Below are 19596 nucleotides of genomic sequence, written 5' to 3'. Positions count from 1 at the left end.
TATAATATTTGAAAATAAGTCTCTAGCTAATACATGCCATAGGAGATCAGAGATGGATGATTACTAAAGTAGAGCTGAGTTCAGTTCTCCTGGGTAACTCATACACAGTGCTCTGAATCTAAAGATAAACTGCAAATGGTAAAAAGACAGTTTGTGTGTGCACCGTTTTATTTATTTTTAAGTCTTTAATTTTGTACACATTATCAGGATGATTATGTGTAGTGTTCTGTTTGGAAAAATTTGTCTCTGCATAGTGGAATAAAGAAAATTACTCTGGGACAGTTTAAAATGAAGTTAATTACATTTCAAGACGTGTATGTCCATCTATTAAAAAATCCCCCACATTTACTTTTTTGGCCAACCCAACAGATGCCCTTGCAAATGCAAACTCTAATATCAGTGAGAGTGGTAGGAGAAATAAGACTGATTAGATTAATTTTTGTTTAATTAAGAAAGTAAGGGCCTAATAAGATGTTAGTTGCAGAAGGCAAAATATATAGAATGGGAAGAAGAACAGAGTGAGTACATGAGCAGAGTGACTGGAATGAAAAGGGATATGATTACAATGCTCAGCGATGAAAACATGCAGTTTTGAATGTGAGAATAACTGCCTCTTTAGAAGACAACTGTGGCCCTGTTAGAAATGCATGTGCTCTTCTGCCTCACATCCAGTAGGTTCACAGTGGTCACTGAGAATCTAGCAGCTCTTTTCAAACTTTGTATGATTCCAGTTTTCCATATGACAGAACCTCTTTCACAATGTTATTTTCATACTCCAGATATAAAAATGTTAAACTTTGAACAGTAACCGCTCATCAGAGATGTGATAAAATCAGACCTCAGGATTAAATTGGCATGCAAGGAGAGAGAGATGGCTGTTGAGAAGCCTAGATGATACAGAAGGTTTATCAGTTTGAACTAATTTAGAATTTCTGAACATTGCAAGACTGCTAAACAAAATAAACCATTTTTTCTTTTTCCTTACTTTTGTTCCTGGACTGATTCACCAAGTCAAACAGATTTTGTAATCAATATGTGAGTCTTCTGTCATATGAGAATTTCCATGAGGAATGTAAAATTATCTTCTAACTAAAAAAACCTCAAAAATCTGTAGCTTTTGAGTTTTTATACTGAAAGTAAGAAACCTCAGCAGTCTAGCACTTATGTACTTTCAAGCTGATGAAAATTGCTCCAGAGTAGTTTGTTCTTATACTGCACTGTATTTTTTTCCAATTACAATAATTAACAGAATTCCTATTTGTTTCATAAACATTATATATGGCATTACTTTCTATATAGTATGCTCTGTTTCATCAGTGATAGGTAAATGATAAAATGGAAATAGAATTCAAGAATGAAAGCCAGTCTTCTTTTACCATTCAGATATATGTGAAAATTAACAAACTAATTTTAAATATTCCTCTAAAATAGTTTCTGTTTTATATGAGATAAACAAAGATACATTAGTTATTACTTGGAGTATTGGTAACTTTTAAAAAAATTAATTGCACAATAGAAATAGCATCTCAAATAACGGTTTCCTTAAAAAGACTTAAAAATTAATAAATAAATAGTATACTTTAGCTAAGGTAGTTAAATAGCAAATCGGCTTAATTGGATCCTGTTATCATATAGTTTAATAACATCATAAGTGTAGCCTTTGCATGCCATTAAATTGGAGTTACATTCTATAAACACTGTACAGTCACAGAAAGTTCACAAACCAAGGCTAGGTTTTCGAAAGTAATTTGATACCAGGAATGTGGAGTAAAACTAGTGATAAACATAATTTAAACAAAAAATATTATCATAGAATCATAGAATGTGTTGGGTTGGAAGGGACCTTTAAAGGTCATCTAGTCCAACCCTCTGATGCTTAATTTGACAGTGGCTTTGGTGTAGTCAAGTGAAGGAGTTGAAAAAACAGACTGAGACAGTTAGTGCACTGGGCCTGAAAGTTTTATTTCAAAAGCTTTTGCATAAATCTGAGGTAGAAATACATTGAAGAAACCAGAGATACAGGTTGGAGTAGTCAAGATTATGATGGTAACCTTGTAATAGGGTGTTGGCTGGCTGCATATAGAGAAAGGTTGTAGCTGTGCCTGAAGATAAGTACATAGCTAGGTGTTCAGAAGGAGAAAGGGAGATTATGAAACCTCTGAGTTATGGCCCTTGGTGGCTATTACAAGATGTTATTATTCCTAGGCTAATAGGAAATTTCCTCCAACTGTTTTATGGTAATGTTTTTATTTAAAATATGATTATTAAATGTGGAAAAGCCTATTTAGAAATAGTCATTCTTTTTACTTTTTTTAAAAAATGCTTAATCTAGAAAACATTCCCCCAGTGTTGTGTACCATGAAATTTGTTCTAGTTCTTCACTGCTCTCATCTGTTTAGTGGTAATAAAAAGATACTGACTTCTGCATCAGTCAGGAATTGCAAAATACGATGTTTTCAACACCTGCTACTACCAGCAGAAATTCCTACCACCTCAGAAGGTCATGTCTGCCATGTCCTTTTATGTAATCATTCTCTTAGAGAAAAGGGTGCACAATTTCCTTAATATTAAAAAAAATGTGAAAGCTTTTAATAATACGTGTTGGTACATTTTCATCTCTCTCTGTCTTTAAAATGGAGTTACAACACTTCAAAAGCTACTTTATTGATTGAAGATTCTTGTCATCATGATTTCAGTTAGATGGGCAATAAAGGAAGGATGTTAACAGCCATGAAAATGTACAGCTATAAAATTACCTCATGTGGGTTTTAAGTTCATAGTTCTCTGTTAAAAGTAATACTGCTTATTAAGTTTCTGTTGCAGTGATCTGTTGAGAAGAGAGATGTTAGTGAAAATAGGAAGTTCAGCATTGATTTTTAGCTATAAAGAGTAATGCTGGAGTATAAAAAGTCTCTTAAAATAATATATTGAGCTATTTTTGCCAAGTCTTACTATTCCATCCTTCCTTATTTCACTTTTTTCTTTCAGTTAGTTTCCTTCCTTCCTCGTTTCTTTAAGTTGTTTGCTCCTTTGTCTTACTGTTGAAGACTGAAGTGTGGGACCATGCAATGCTTCTTCACCAGAAGGCTTTCCTTTTCTAGCCAGGATCCATTAGACTCTTCAGTATAGTTTGTAGAATCACAAAAATATAATTTGAACACATGCCTTCCTCACAAGATGCATTTACAGTCTACAGTCTTCACAGTAAGGGAGTTTATGCCTCAAGGTGACACACATTATTGGGAAGTGTTGTCTTTGAGCATCTGTTATGCCTATAGTACACCAAGACAGAAAACACAGAATCCAAGTACTGCTAATTGAGTGTGTCTTAGGTCAGCTGCACTGATGGCAACTTTGTCATTTTGCTGATTTGTCAGCACTTGGACCCTAACACTTGCATCCATTTTCCTTGTCCACAAGTCCTTTCAGCTCCAAAAGGTCACTGGTATGCAACAAAGACTGATTTATTGATTCCAAGGCCCCACTTGGAGCACAGCCGCTCTGTGCTCCAACTATCCTTCAAACCTTCACTTTGGCACCTCACCAAGCAGAAGTGAGTCTGAATGAAAAACAAAATAAAATGGAAGGAGTGCTTTAAGGTACAAGGGTCAGTGCCACAGAGATGTCTTAAGCTTAGCCCTGTTAGCACTGCCACTTCCTGTTCCTTCTGTTTTGCCAAAGTTAGTGCAAAGCATTGAGTAAGTATCAGTAGCCTTGTTCATCTTCTAAGCTGTTTTGCAACCTCTGTTCTTCAGAGCCACACACCCATTGGATAAGATATTTTGTAGCCTTTTCCCAGTCCTGAAGATGAGAGTTTCTCAGTCCAGAGCTAGTCTGAGTAGGAGAGTGATACATCTCTCAAAAACTAAGGCTGCTCAGTCATCTCTATTGGTTCATCAGTGCATTGAAGGGAATCAAATTCTAGCTAATCTGTGTGTGTCATCAGGATTACTTGTTTACATTTAACCATTATATTATGACTGCTGTTCTAGGAATATTGATAGCTGTTGTTATGCAACACCAAGGATTGTGTTAGAATGGCCATGGCAAAAAAGCATACTGTAGCCTTTCTTTGTATATTTCTTGAGATGTGCCTGAATGGATGTTAGATTGGTGTTTTTAGTTGTGCTTAGGGAACCAAGTGTTCGTGCTGACCAGTAAGGCAAACTAACAACATTTTAGACATGCAGCCATGGTTCCACAGCTGTACTAGAGGGATCCAAATGAACTTGTAGGGAAGTTGGAGGTACTATGCTTTTTGCCCTGAAGCTTACAAATTCCAAAATTCTTTTATGAAGGTTCTTTTCTGAAGATGCTTGAAAACACAAAGCTGTGTTCAGGATAAGAGGGAAAGTCCTCTCATCTGTTAATAGCTTGTTAAAAGATACCAAACAAAGGTTGGAAATAAGTTATTAATTTTTCTCACCAGAGGGACATTAGCAGTCTTGTCCTAGATGGTGCATGGTACGATTTGTACTATCCAGCATAATTGCTACTAGACATGGAGGAGATAATGCTTGCCTACAGTACTGAAATATTCAGGATATTAAAAATGAAGGCCGAGTGCAAGAAGTGGCAGAAGATTGTCATGATACTAAATGATCTTCAGCAACATTTACATTGTTTCCCTTTCATTGCAAAAGACAGTAGTAAACTGGAAGTGTACAGAGACGATAAATAAGAATGTCAGTCTTAAATTACTTCCTGATGAGAAATATGTAAATAAACTAGAATGCTTCAGCCAAAAAAAGAGATGACTAAAGAGGGATGATGATAGAGGTAATTAAAATCATGAGAGGCATGGCAGAAGTCAATGGGCTGCTGTTATTCACTGCCTCATAACGGAAGAACTAGGGAACAGTAAATAAAATTGACATTGCCCCAAAGTATGGGTTCAAATAATGGCAGATTATTGGGGAAAAAATGGAGTAAAGTGTAATAAATTCAAAGATACCATATTTCCCTGCAAAGATCCTTGAACTGCAGGTCACTGGGAGCTGAAAGAGAATACCACGAAAGTATTGCAATATGCTTGTTCTGTTATTATGTTCCTTCCTCACATTCACCAATTCCTCATTGTTTGACCTCATCAGAGAAGGAATGATAAGGTAGGAAGACCTTTAGTCTACTCTTAGTGTGTCTGTTCTTAGGAGATATCTTACAGTTTGGTGACAGTGGTATCTTCTGTTACAATTTTAACATAGGCACCGATTTTATGTATTGATCAATTAAGATTACATAAATATTTATTATTCGCCCTCTAAAGACAAATGAGAACAATACGTAATCCTAGTTAAACCACCCTAGGTAAACTTTGAACTGCCAGTTTTTTGAAGTGGCAGTCTTTCATCGCAGAATCTGTTTAGTGCATAAGATATCTCTTAGTCTTAAATTTTTATGTTTTCTGTAAGATTCTGCTGAGAGAGGTTATGATGGCTCTCTGTGAACAAGTGTAAGCAATGGTTCCTTCTGTCTTCATCAATGGCAGGAATCAGCAAGTATCTTCCTATGCATTTTAGTGCAATGATCCTTGCCAGCTATGCCAAATGGAACAGCAAAAAGACAGATCTTGGCCACTGAGCAGTCACCAGTTAAACTGGTTGTATTCCTAATTAGCTATGAACTAGTTATGTTTAATAAAGGTTATGACACACTTCCACAGCACACTCCTCCCATCCACTTAGCACTGAAATGTACTGCATAGCAGAGTAGTTTGTACTAAAGTAGCCCCTAAAGAATCTAAACTCTGCTGCTGTAAACAAATCTTACCTTGAAAGTTTGCCTGGTGTTCAGTCCTTTGATTGGATGCCTCTTTGAAATCCCATTTACTGTAAGAATAATTAAGAATTTTTGACTGAGAATAGATTGTAGAAGTATCAGTTGGCTTCATCACTTTAAATGAGTTAACAAAGAATAAAGTAGGAAAAACACGTACATTGGTTCTGCAACCTAACATGCCCATGATTTATGTTTCATACGTCTGTACCACTGACATGTAGATCCACTCCATTCCAAAATTAGTAGATAAGATGGGTTTTGAAATGACATTAGAAAAAATCAGAGATAACCACCAAAAGTGTTAGTTATGCAAAACACTCAATGTAAAATGTGGCTTTATGGATTTTTTTATTCATTTTTAAAGCTCTCTCTTATTTTCTTTTCCAATAGCCTGATTCTTTGATAGTATATACTAGCTAGCCTTATGGTTTGTGATTTAAACTGTAAAAGCTGAATTACTAGTCTCTAAAGTAGCAAGAAGTAACTACCTTCACACATTTTTATTTATTTACTTCATATTCAGAATGTCATTGTTCATTTATGGCACAGGTACTATATTTATGTCTTAGAATTCAATCTAGTGGTAGGAACTTAAAAAAAATCAATTATATATAATACTCACTGAAATCCAATATGCTGTATGTGAATGGAAAAAATCTCATCTTTATTTCCTATCCAGAGTAAAACTGTCAGACCTGTCAAGTGTAAATATTTTTAATTTTGATTGAATGAAATTTGCAGTATTTCACAGAAAAAAAAAACTTCAAATGAGAAGTTGCTTCCTCCCTGTCCTGAAGGCCTGGGAGGCGTTAATTCAGTGATAACAATAATGATGGTTTTTATGTACTGATGTGTAGTACATAACCTTAAATCTTGGGCTTATTCTCCCTACATATCTCTGTAGAAAAAAACCAGAGAATAGCTACCACAAAATAGACGATCGTATTTATCATCTTGAAAATAGTACTGAAAGTTAGAGCAGTATGAAATAAATACATATAAGAACTGTAACTGCTACAAGAACTTCTATGAATTATTTTTGGTTTGGGTTGGATTTATTTTCTCTTTTTATTTGCTAAGTAAGTCCTGCTTCATTTGTGTATATTCCCAGATCCATGTAGGATTTGTGAAGTTTTGAGAGAGCAGAGATGATTCTTAGATATAAGTGCCAACAGTTATGCTAATACTAATCAGCAAGAAGCATTATTTGCCTGGCAGTTGATTCTGTAGGTCTGCAGTTTTTATAAGCTTTTAGCTTTGACAGATAAAATATATGTCAGTTAGTGGCATTAGCACATTTCAGGATTTCTGCATAATTTTGTCTGTAGCATGGTGTTCTTTTTCTTACATCAAATACCTTACGAAAGTCACAAAACAAAAAGCTAATTGTAACAGTGAAGAGCAGTGGTTCATATCTACTCTGCCTTATAAAAAGGTGTGCCCCTTATGCAATCAAATCTTGTGTCCTGTATGAAAGATTTCAGGATGTGGCTTTTTCAGATTTTCACAGTAATCGGTTGCTTTTCTAGACTCTTTGCAGACAACATTCTCTGACATCTTGAAAAGCAGTTACTACGTATTCCCTGCTAAATTGCCTGCGTGCTGCTAATTTGTTCATGTACAGAAGGACTCTGCATCATATGCACAGTGAGTTCAATACATAGAATTTTATGTGTGTGCAAACAAATGCTTACACACAATTTACCCCTCTGGGACTGTCACAGGTGTCAACGAAAAGCCCCACAAAGGCTGTATAGCTAGTAAGACAGATATCATAGTGGATATAAAAATGGTTTCAGATAAGGATTATGTCCAGCATAAGTGCATTTTACATACAGTTTTTCTAATGCCCAGCTGCTAGCAGAAAGTAGGACTTAGATTTTCGTGATGGAAGAGGAATGTAGAGATGTTTAGGACATCATGTAAGTTTAGTCACACATGGATATAAGGTGCTGGCAGCCAGTGAGAGCCTATGGGTGAAATCAGACAGGCAAGAGCAGAGAAATATTCAAAGAGAGCAGAGAGAAAGTGAGAGGTATGGGGGATTAGGGTAGTGAGGGAGGTTTGGGAAGATGATTGAACTTTGCAGTGAGAAAGGCCTTGAAAGGGAATGGTAGAAGTTTTAGCATAGGAAAGCTGAAGGTTCTGGTGTGTATGCTGGGGCAAGAGGAGTCTGGACTTTGAGAGCTCTCTCTAGAAAAAAAAGAGATTTTGACTTCTGAGACAACAGGTGTGTGGATCTGAAGTACCTGAGGCAGGAGGGTAGGGAGGTTCAAACTTTTCATACAGGAGGAGAAGAAAAGCTAAAACTCTGGATTTCAGAAGGATGGTGATTGGTTTGTGTGGCCTGAGTTTGGGGAAGAAACTGGATGCTTTGGGGACTTGAGTTTGGTGAAGGATTTGAAACTGAGTTAGAGCTTGGGATGTGAGATCAGGAGTCAATGGGACATGCTTGCAGGCTTTCACACAGGGTAAGTGCCATCTTCTCATAAACCTCTCTAGCAACATATGCTTTTTTTCTCTGTTGGAAATACAGAACTCATAGCTCACTTTAAGTGGCAAATCTTGCTATTATATTAGCATCGCCAGAATATGATACCACATGAGGTGCATATGGGAAAAGGCTGGTGTTTATGTAGGAAGTTCAGGGTGATACTTCATTTGTGAAAGCAGTATAAAAACACTGTATCCTTGAAAAAAAGTATAGAATGCTGGGAAATTTTGGCCCTTTTCTCCACACTGTCATCAGGTCTGCAGAGAACAGCAAATTGGAGGACAGGCTGATAGACTTGTTGGCAGGGATGCCATTCAGAGAGACCTAGACAGGCTGGAGGAAAGTGCTGGAAGGAAGCTTGTGAAATTCAACAAGGACAAATGCTGAATCTTGCATCTGGGAAGGAAGAGCCCCTGGCAATGAGGCAGGTTGGGCACTGAAAGCCTGGAGAGAAGCCCTCTGGAAAGAACATGGATAAGCTAATGGAGAGCAAGCTATGCATGAGCTGAGAGCTTACCATGTCAGTGAAGAAGGGCAGCAGCACCCTGGGCTGTATGTACAGGAGCATGATGTATGAACAGCAGTAGATGAGGGCAGTTCTTATCTCCTGCTACTTCAGCAGACCACTTCTAAAATACTGCAGTTTTGCCCACAAATCCCCATACAGCAACTTGGCACAGGTTTAGCAGAGGGACATCAGGATGCTCAGGGGCCTGGAGTGCCTGACCTGTAAGGAGGACTGGCATGTTTAGTCTGGGTAAGGGTAGGCTCTGGGGAGGATCTCCAGGCAACCTTACCATATCTTTAAAGAGACCATCAAGAGGACAGACCAGCTGCTCACAGTGGTGCATGGCAGGAGGATGAGCGATAGTGGATATGAGAGGTTCAGACTGAAAATAAGAAAAACACTTTCACTGTGAGGACAGTGAAGTAATGGAGCAATTGACCAAAAAGACTATGCAATCTCCATAATATATAAGGATGAGCTGTAAATCAGCTGCTGCCACTTAAGAAAAGCAATCTGGCTAATACTGTGATCAGTGTTCTGAAAATTTTCAATGCACAGCCATAGCCAAAAGGTAAGCAGGAATTATTAGGATCATTACAAAATGGAAAACATGTCTAGGTTTTTGGTGATCCCATATCTTCAGTTTTGCACATAATTTTAGATCACATCATCTCAAAGAAGGATAAAGCAGGGTGAAGCATGATGTGGAAAGGATGGTCTGAAGTGTGGAAGCTTTTCCATACAAAGGAAATTTACAGCTTTTTAGTTTGATAAATATGTTATAGAAGACAGATACAAAAGGTCTGTAAAATTATGAATGGCATAAAGATGTTTTAGGATAAATTGTTCGCGGTCTCTCAGAAACATCCTTACATTAGCAATTATATCAGCCGTAATAGATCAGGTGAAACAGTTGGCATTGAGGGCCAGATGTCCACATTTGCATTTTAGGGAACAGGAGCAACTTACTTCCAGTCCCAAAGGCTGAATGCCCTAAGTGGTTGGACCATATTACTGGAGCACTTAAGAGCTCTTGGAGCTCATCTTCTGGTTTAGTTTCACTTGAAATTAAATCAATTTATTTGTTCTAAGACTATGCCACCCAAGGGACACAAAGAGCAGTAAATGGGGACACTATGAGATCTGGTTCAAAAGTATGCATAGGCACATCTAAGGAAAGAAACTCCTATCAATGCCATCTTAATGCATTGTTCTGCGCACAGCTTCCAATGCAGTGAGGTCCCAAGCTGCTGGTTGCTGCAAGGGCACATATGGGAAGGTATCAGTCTGTACTTGCCTTTTTTCTCACAGTTTTTCAGTAGGTCTATCTGTCTGCTCATAATCAGAAAGAAGAGACTGCATCAAAATTACCTTGGTACATCTGATTACCTGAGAACACTTGTTCTTTGGTAATTTAATTTTACATGAACACTTATAATGTAGATGGTTATTATAGCTTGCATATTATTCATTTGGGCACATTTTTAGAGTAAAATTTTCCATCTCCTATCTTATATTCTTTAGCAATAGCAAAATGAGGTCAGTCAATTTATAAAATTGGGAGAATATTTTAAATTGTTTGTAGTTTTATTTTGTACCTCAACAGGAGATTCCAAAAACTGTGGCAGGGACACATACAACAGAGTGCATGTTGATGTTCTAGTGAAAATCATTTTTGATATGCATGCTTCGGTGGGTATAAAAGTGTGATTTGCACACAGCATTGTTTTTGTTATCTAGTAACAGGTTTCTACTAACATTCTGCCAGACTCTGCTGGCACTGTGAATGCAAATTCATGTGACTCAAATAGAAGTTCTTGTACAGAGTATAGCAACACAGGCATGCACAAAAAAGTTAAGTAAAAGATATGCTTTAACAAATATATGCCCGTGTAGAAATTATTTAGGGACTGCGTTCATCAAATAAGATAGTTTCTTCTTAAAAAAGGAATAAATCCAATAGAAGTGATTTAAGGCTCTCTCAGCTCTTATGTTTCATAATTCAACACCTACTCCATGCTGTTTTACAGTTTTTGAGGAACTCTACAGCTCTCAGTTTTATCTGCAGATGGCTAGAATCAGACGCAGAGGCACAGCTTATTTCCACTCTAGCTGGAGAGACACAGACACCTGAAGTTTTTTTTCATGTCAAAATTTATTAAAGATGGTAGTCACAGTATGGATCATAGAGACTGCAGTAACCTTTCTGCATGTTCATACAAGGTTTCTAAATCTGATCCTTGGTTTCAGTATTGTACACAATTTTAATTGGTAACATACTTCAGGGGAAAGAAAGAGTTCTCATTCTTTGTTAGCCTCTGTTAAGTCCTAGAATTCAGTTTACAGAATAGTTTTACTATTTACATTTTCAGCCAAAGCATAATCACTTTACAGATGGCAAAAAAGAGACTATTTCAGCCAGAAATATGAAATCTATTCTATAGAATTCTATAGGCTGTCAACTTTCAGTAGCTTTACTCACACTCAGAGAAGCCACAGGAATTACACCTGGTGTATAGCAAGCATCCTGATTGTATGCCTACCTTTAATACAGCACCAACAACTTTTCTGTGGCTTTCTGTAGCAAGAGCAATTAGAGAATAGTCATTTTTCTATACTGAAACTGCTGTTCTTGAATGTAGACTGATTATATTACAAAGTCTAATCTATGATAAACCGAACGCATGTTTGCTAAAGGTGAGTTGCATAGACATACAAACCAAGGATAAGATTTGTCCAAATCCTCTAGAAGGTGAGGACTATCAAGTCAAAACTAATGCACCTACATGTTTGCACAATTCCCAGAGTTGATCCAAAGCAGCCTCTAGCATTTAAATTAAAAGTAAACACAGATAGCAGGCTTGACTAAGACCTTCCAGAGAGGATAATATACACTAAAATTCATGTGTAAAAGGCAAAGTCAATCATACAGAATTAGTGGTAAAATTTAATGCCATTTGCAAATTAATTGTAAAAGTATAGCCTAAAAACACAAGTCTGGGTTCCTATTTTACAATAATGTTTAAAAAGTGTTAGAAAAGAAATTAAGAAAAATACAGGTTTGAAATGGAGGTAAGTTTTTAAAATAGCATTTTTCACATAAATTACATCTTGGCAGAAAGATATTTAAAAATGAATAGCATTTTTCAGCATTTTATTACTGAATTACTGAAGTTATTTTTCAGTAATCAAAGATACTGTTTAAATTAACATAATTTTAAATTAACGTGATCTAAAGCATAACATAAAGAATAAGGAGGTTCATATCATATTTTGAACAGATCTTTGGCATCTGTAAGCAGATGTTAGCTCATGTACTTGCATAGAATTTTGAGGAATTGTAATCTAAAACTCTTTAAAAGTAAAGCCCTGGATTTTTTCTTTCTAGATTCAGTACAACATATTTGGCTCTGAGGCAAATCTTAGCCCACTTGGAGTCACTGAAAACTATAATAAGACATCACCGCTCTCTTGACTAGCAGAAGATTTCATATATAGTCTCCAAAATAAGATAAATACAGATCTAGAACCTTAGCATTTGTACATGACAGACTGATCCAAATTATCTTTAAAAATTAAAAAAAATGCAATGATATCATGATGTCTAACCATGATAGATTCTCCAAAGGAAGAATTTTTGTGTCTCTGTAGTCCAGTCAAATTTCCAGATAAAGCAGTCCTTAAACAAATCTATGTAATCTAGTTTATCTCTGTAATTTGGAGTCAAAAGCTCTCTGACGAACTATCTTAAAAAAGATACCAAAGAGAGAAAATACTTTTCTTTGGAAGGCATGGAAACAATCGTGCCATGAAAGTTCTGGGCAAAATACTAATTCAGAAAAAAAAATTACTAGGAAATGGTCAATATCCATGACTGAAAAGGAAAAATACTGTAATTCCAGCAAAATTCTGTATTAGGACACTTAAAAAAATATGTTTCTCAATTATCTTGAATAAGTTTTGAGAATGTTAGAATGAAAATTATTGGCATATGAACACCAATTATACATAATTATTTATATTAGTAAAAAACAGAAGGCTGAGGAACTTCAAGGAGGATTAATTAAGATGGACTAGAAGGCAGCATGGTAGTAGATTAAATCCAAGGAGCACATGCTGAGGCGCACTTGTGTGCAGTGGTGCACACTGAAAGGTGTGAACTTCCTACCTACCACTCCAAAAGCCATTGTGTCAGTGCAGAGGAGAAGCATCTGGGCAGCTCAGCAAAGACCTGTTTTCTAAAATGAAAGAATGCTTCATAAAGATCGAGAGTTACCTGAAAATGAAACGAAAATCCAGCCTAGTATGACTCCATTCCCACCTTGTCTTTCAGCAGAATGAGACAGATCATTTACCTTTGCAGCACAGCTCCCAGCCTCCTCCCTGTGCCACAACCTGCAGTCTAATACAGCTGCACAGACGCTCCTCTGACCTCATATCATGACATATGCAAGAACTGTGCTCCTACAGTGCCTCTCTTACTACATAGAGAAGTCAGGGCAGGAATGGAGAGGAAGGACCTTTCTGGTAGGGTGCTGCACTCAGGCCATTCTTGGAGTTGCAAGATTTTTACTTTCTTGAAAGACTGTGTTTGCATCTGCCTATATATTTTAAGGTATTATCAGCCTACAAACAGTAATTTAAAAACTGAATTTTAACCTGGTATGTATCATATAGAGATATGATATTAAGCAAGTAGGATTTATTTAGAAGAGAGTTTTGAAAAAAAATCAAATAGTAGAAATAGGAATTCTAATGTATTTGCACCGTTGAACTATGTGTGTACACCTACAAATGCATCTTGATTATGGAAGAATTCAGATGAGTACATTTAGGGAATCCCAAGATTAATTACTGAAGAGATTAATTACAGTGTATGGAGCCTTTCAGTTCTAGATTAGTGAATCAAATACAGTAGAAGAAGGCACCAAAAGAGAGATGTTCATAGATTTGAATACAATAAGCAGATACCATTACTTTACTATAACAGAGAGTGCCAAATACAAACCAATAAACATATTATTTTCCTGACATGGAAGACAGAGTTACTCTTTAAATCCTTCAAAATCAAGTCCAACTAAGTGAGGAAACCCAGCAGTGGGGTGTCAGATTTCCTGCTTCCATTTGTCCTGTAAGTAACTGGGGGAGGGAAAGTTAGCTTCTTTTTTTTTCCTCAATCTGGTTGCTTTTATAAAGATTTTTATCTCCTAGTCTGTTTTCCAGCAGGTTTTCGAAGACGCTCAGACACTGTAACAAGGAGGCATTTCCCACATGCTGCTCACAGGATGGACTTCATGGATTTTGAGGATGATAGCCGTGGATGGCGGTTTGATATGGACATGGTGATAATCTACATTTATTCAATCAACTGGGTAATAGGATTTATTGTGTTCTGTTTTCTTTGTTATTTCTTTTTCCCTTTTTAGTCTGTAGTAATCACAGTTAAGGAACACAGTAGTCATGAACAACAATAATGTGAACAGAAAAAGCTTGAAGGCACAATGTTTGTTTGTTATTGCATTTTTATCATTCAGAACTGTAATAGACTGCATCAAGCATGCTGTGAGGCTATTTGATACTTCCACTATGTGTGACAAAGTGCTTGAGTTTGATTTCAAATATAATGTTTGCATTATATTTGCATCCAGATCATGCTTCATTCAGTAAGAGTTTTGCCTTGATATTGGTGGGAACAAGATTTACTCCTAATGTATAGAATAATTACTCTGTAGAAATATACAGTACTGTTCGTTCCTAGGGGATTTGTGTGTACTACAACAGAATATGATCCATAGAGTCATTTTGGGGTTCAGCTCTGTGCTGACACACTGCTTACTCATTGGTCCTTCAATTCCTCATACATAAAAGCAATAAAGATGCTTCCCATGTACAGTCAGATCTTTTGTAGCAGGAGCTTATAAGCACTGCAGTGCTGCACCATGCATTATATAGACTGTCATCAGAGCTATTCCAAATCCTGGAAAACTTTGACAATTGATAGACCTGTCAGTACATCTGTGGAGATGTGCTGTACTCAGTGCCTGAAATTGTGAGCCTATTAACCAAAAAGATAAATGATACTGTACAGTGTGCTGACAGTTCTTTTTGGCAAGTGGCAGTCAGAAGGAATCAGCTAACAACCCCAAGTTCTGCACGTTAAAGGGACTGTTTTTGTGCAGATTCCCACAGTAGCACTGTACCTTTTTTACCCATCCAGATGAATGTGTTTGGATCCAGCAAGACAGCTAGTGGAGAGCAAGCAGCAGGTCTGCTGGCTATGATGCTGTGAGACACTAACCCCAGAAAATATTGGAGAAAGAAGCATTCTCCAATGTAAGAAATCAGTATCATTATTAAATTACTGCAACAATTCGAGGGTATTCTCAAGTGTCGGCTCATCAGGAATATGTGTTTCCAGGGAAATCACATAAGAGGATGCAGTATTTTTCTGCACCTTTCACGTGAAACAATTCTAAAGCACTTTATTCTATATATAGATTGCTGAGTTACAGTACCAGACTGCAGCCTGTTCAGCAACGATTCCATTGTTGCTGCTTTACACAGTATTTTCAAATGAAAGTGAAGGAGTGTTTATTTAATTATAAAAAGGCTATATAAACTACTGCAGGAATCAGGTGCTGAAGAATGGTAAAAGGTGGTTCAGGGGCTTATTTTTCAGGAAAGTACAGGAAAGCTTTTATTTCTAAGTGCGTGACCCTGCAAAGTACACTGTGGTTTCATCTAGAAAGCATGTGAGTATACGTATGTAGTCCCTCTGGCATCAGGATTTGTGTGGGAGACCTGTGGTTTTTCAGTAGGTGGTGTACTACCCTGTTCTAGCAGAGAACAAGGAGAAATGTATTGTGGAAGGTGCCATCTGCCAAATGTGATGCAATGGAATGAATTCAGGGGTTTTATTAAGCATGTGCTTAAGCTTCTTTGCTGGAGGCAGGGCCAACATGGTCAGTCTCTTATAGGCTGCAAAGTGACCAGAACCAGAAACTTTCACTTAATCTGAAAAACAACAGTAAATCAGCTTCTAATATTTAGTTTTCTTACAGGCTGCATAAAATAATCTCTTTGAGAATTTATATATGTAAACAAAAAATTCCAAGTCTAACTACGCTACTTGGACTATATGACTCTTGCCGTATTTTGTTAATATGTGCAAATTGAAGGGGATATAATAGCTGAAATTGACCTTCACCATGTAGTCGTGGTTGTGACAGAAATGCATTTTCTGTAATTACAGTGTATCTAGTTATTTTGTCTCTACATAAAGGTAATTGGGTCTAATACTGGCATTAGGTGTAACGTTTTAAAAGCTTGAAGGTTGTAGTAAAGCACTTGGTGAATTTTCCTCTTTATATTGATACAAAAAAAGTCTTAATAGCTAGGGGTTCTAGGTCATAGGCTTATGCTTTGCTACATGCAGATTATAAATAATTTTAAACATTTTTCTCATCTATGCCAGGACTGGAATTCTAACTGCAATTTTTGTTTGTCTCTCTAATCCTATGAATTTACGGGTCCTATCTGCAAAGGAGGGACTGATTCACCTGTTAAGCCAAAATTGCTTCTACCTTTTGGTCTCAGAAAATGCCGAAATAAAAAGATGTGATGAAAAATTACTTTAACTTAGCCTTTAACAACTTTAACATAGTCTCAAATTCTAGTAATAATGTAATTTATAATTAATTAACTTGGATATCTGATAAAGCAGTATCCTTAAGTAAATATTCCAAAATGTATTGATACATAAGAAACATAATATAGGTACTAACAAATTATATAAGAAAGAGTTAGTTACATAATTTTAATAGCATTTTACCATGGTATTATTCTGAAAAAGGCAACAAAGAAGAGTAAAAAAATTCCAATGCAATATTGGGCCCTTTTGTACATTTCCAGAAAGAAGTGATGACTGAGGGTGGCTGCATTTTCCTAAATTTAGGAGGAGTGACAATCTTGTATGGCATTTCTTATTGCGTATGTCTACCTTTCTTTGAGGCCTAAACAATAAACTGTTTCTTGGGATATATTGTTTTACTTTACATCGGTTGTTGTTAATTCCTGGGGATAATTAGTTTTAAAATATTACAAATGTACATAATGAAGACTGTTGCAACTCTGAGAGACATCCTGAATAGGAAAAAAACTAAAAGGCCTAGAGTGGAGATACGTTTTTTTTGTCCTTTATTGCTTTTTTGCGATAAAGAGTTTTGTAAAAATACAGTAACAATTCAAAGGCTCAAATCTGTTTTCCCTGAAGTCTGCTTGTAAAATGCTGTTGATACCTGTAGACGCAAGAGCAGTTCCTTTGTAAGCAATTTTTTGGTTAAATTGATCCTGCTCTGCAAGCTTGTCTTTCTTATCTACAGTAGTATTAAAATGTTTGCAATAAAATTTGAGTTGTTTGTAATATTTTACAGTCATTTCACTAGATTTTGCTTGGTGGAATTAAATCTTAATTTTTTTTTCAATCAATGTCTTGTTTGTTATCCTGTCTATTCTGTTTCTGTTTGGGGAGTTTGTTGATTTTTTTTACTACTGTGATTAATTCTTTTCATACTAGGAGCCTTTATTGAGTTGCAGCACTTTCCACGAAACAGTCAGCATTTGTCAGAAATCATCCTGGGGCAAGTTGTGGTTCTTAACACATTCTGATAATGAAGAATACTCAGTGCTGGTGTTGATAATCCAGACCAATTAGCTGTTAAAGGCAACAGAATTCCAGGACAAGGCTTTGAGAGAGAAAGGGACTTTGTGCACACTCAGAAGTATATGAGTTTCTTACCTAGCAGTGGGTATGTTTGCAGCTCTCCTTCTTGCAAAGGTCCAGTCATCTTGCTTCCCTCACACAATTAAAAAAAAAAATCCCAAGAAATAGCTGCACAGGGAGTAACCATTGTGAAGCACAGTGGATTCTTTCACAGCTGTGTACCTGCGCACAGAAGCTGAGATCTAAGTTAAGCCTTTACCAGTACACCACATACACACCTGCAGTATTTACCTGATGTCAACAACAGCAGTACCACAGTTCCTCATAGTGAGATGGGTAGTTTATTTTGTCATTTTTAGAGAAAAGTAGTGGTGATAACATGAACCTCTGGGAGGAAGAGTAGCTATTGTATCCATGGTGTGACAAATAACTGTCTTGATGGTGTGTAGTGTTGTGTTTTCCATTTTTTTGTCCTTGGCAGTCCTGACCACTTCGTAACTGTGGGATGCACAGTGCCCCCAGGTCTGTGCAAGGGGAGTTGAAGGCAGACAGAAAAGACAAAGGTAGGACATTGAGAGCATTCTACTGCTGTTCAGCCCTGTACCCAGGCAGATGCTGAGGGAAAGGACGCAAGATATCCATTGGATTAGTCGGGGTTAGAGCTGGAGCAAGACAACAAGCTCTTTTTAGAGATACACTTTATTTAGCAGAAAGTGCTAAGACAAACAGTAATAGCAGACAGTGTGGTGGATTTAAAACTGGCTAAAAGTTGCAGAGAACAAAACTGGGAGAAGTGGCTGGTACACCAGAGGGTTGTGCTGCCATCCAGTGTGACCTTGACAAGCTGGAGAAACAGGCTGAAAGGAATCCCATGCAGTTCAACAAGGAGAAGTCTTGCACCTGGAAACAGCCTTATGCCCCAGTAAACGCTGGAGTCACCAAGTGGGAAAGCAGCTCTGTAGAAAAAAATGTGGGGGTCCTGGTGGACACTGAGTTGAATATGAATCAGCAGTCCACACTTGCATTAAGAAGGCTAATGGTATTGTGGGCTGCATTAGGTGCAGTGTGGCCAGCAGATCAAGGGAGGTGACCCTTCCCCTCTGCTTGACACTGGTGAGTCCACATGTGGAGTCTTACGTGCAGTTCTGCACTCCCCTGAGATACAGAGCTACTAGAGTGAGTCCAGCAGAGGCCCACTAAGATGATTAAGGGACTCGTGTGTCCCTTGTATGAGTGATTATGTGAAGTGATCACACAAAACTTACCAGGTTGAGGACTAGAAAAAGAGGATCCTTCAATAATGGGCAAATAAACCAGAAAGTTCTGAGTAGAACATCATGGTTTCCCTTGATAACACAAGGCAGTACAATGCTGGAAGAACTTGGCCCACATTTATATCCATGTCTGTTCTTTTCTGTACATACCTGTAACTCTCTATCTGGAACTATTCGCTGTTGGTTTTGTTTCCTCTCACTGATGTCTTGCATCAGTACAACCAATCTCAATTTGGGTACCAGTTCAAAATTTAAGGTGTTATCTTGCCTCTTACTCATTGAAATCTGTGGTTGTTGCAGTCCTCTAATGGCAAACTTCAGAAGAGTACCAAGGAAATGATCAAAATAAATTTAGTATGAGTCATCTTGCTGTCAGAAAGAGTCAGAATTTATTATTTAAACTTTTTACTATTGTTTATATTTTAAAGTCTAAAATCTTACTTTTTTATAGGTAAGGATTTGAACTCAAATTTCCAAAAGCACCTCCTGATTTTGGGTTCCCATTTGGCATTCCCAGTATGAGGCTTTGCTTCTAAAGGGACCTGATGGAGATCTAAAAAACATCTTTCTCCAGAATAGGTTCTTTAGGATTTCTTATGCTGGGAGCCAAAGCCTGATAAACCTTAAATGCACTGACTTATGGTCTACTTCAGAATCAATGAGAGACATCATTGTAAAGATCTAGTTTCTTGTATATATCTGCAACTAGATTTTTGTCTTGCAAACTTTTTTCCATTACAGTAAAATATATTCTCATGGAATTTCTTGTGGCACAAGCGAGTTCAAATTTTATATTTACTTACATTTGATTACCATATGA

The 19596-nt window shown here is 37.0% G+C and overlaps 1 protein-coding gene across 1 annotated transcript in view; it reads left to right on the top strand.

Annotated features, from left to right (window-relative positions):
* The window catches only part of LOC104543064 (E3 ubiquitin-protein ligase RNF180-like), a gene marked incomplete at its 5' end in the record, with an annotated part of 19631 nt that extends 5425 nt beyond the window's left edge, over nt 1-14206 (top strand). Inside the window, one exon of the mRNA XM_010187568.1 lies at nt 14007-14206. Within this exon, the coding sequence (XP_010185870.1) occupies nt 14007-14206 (200 nt within the window). The remainder of the gene's footprint in view (nt 1-14006) is intronic.
* Nucleotides 14207-19596: the final 5390 nt, after the last annotated feature.

Source organism: Mesitornis unicolor, unplaced genomic scaffold (assembly GCF_000695765.1).
Source record: "Mesitornis unicolor isolate BGI_N332 unplaced genomic scaffold, ASM69576v1 scaffold40146, whole genome shotgun sequence".
NCBI classification, from domain to species: domain Eukaryota; kingdom Metazoa; phylum Chordata; class Aves; order Mesitornithiformes; family Mesitornithidae; genus Mesitornis; species Mesitornis unicolor.
The sequence above is the reverse complement of the archived record's forward strand: the minus strand, read 5'-3'. Positions and strand labels throughout refer to the sequence as shown.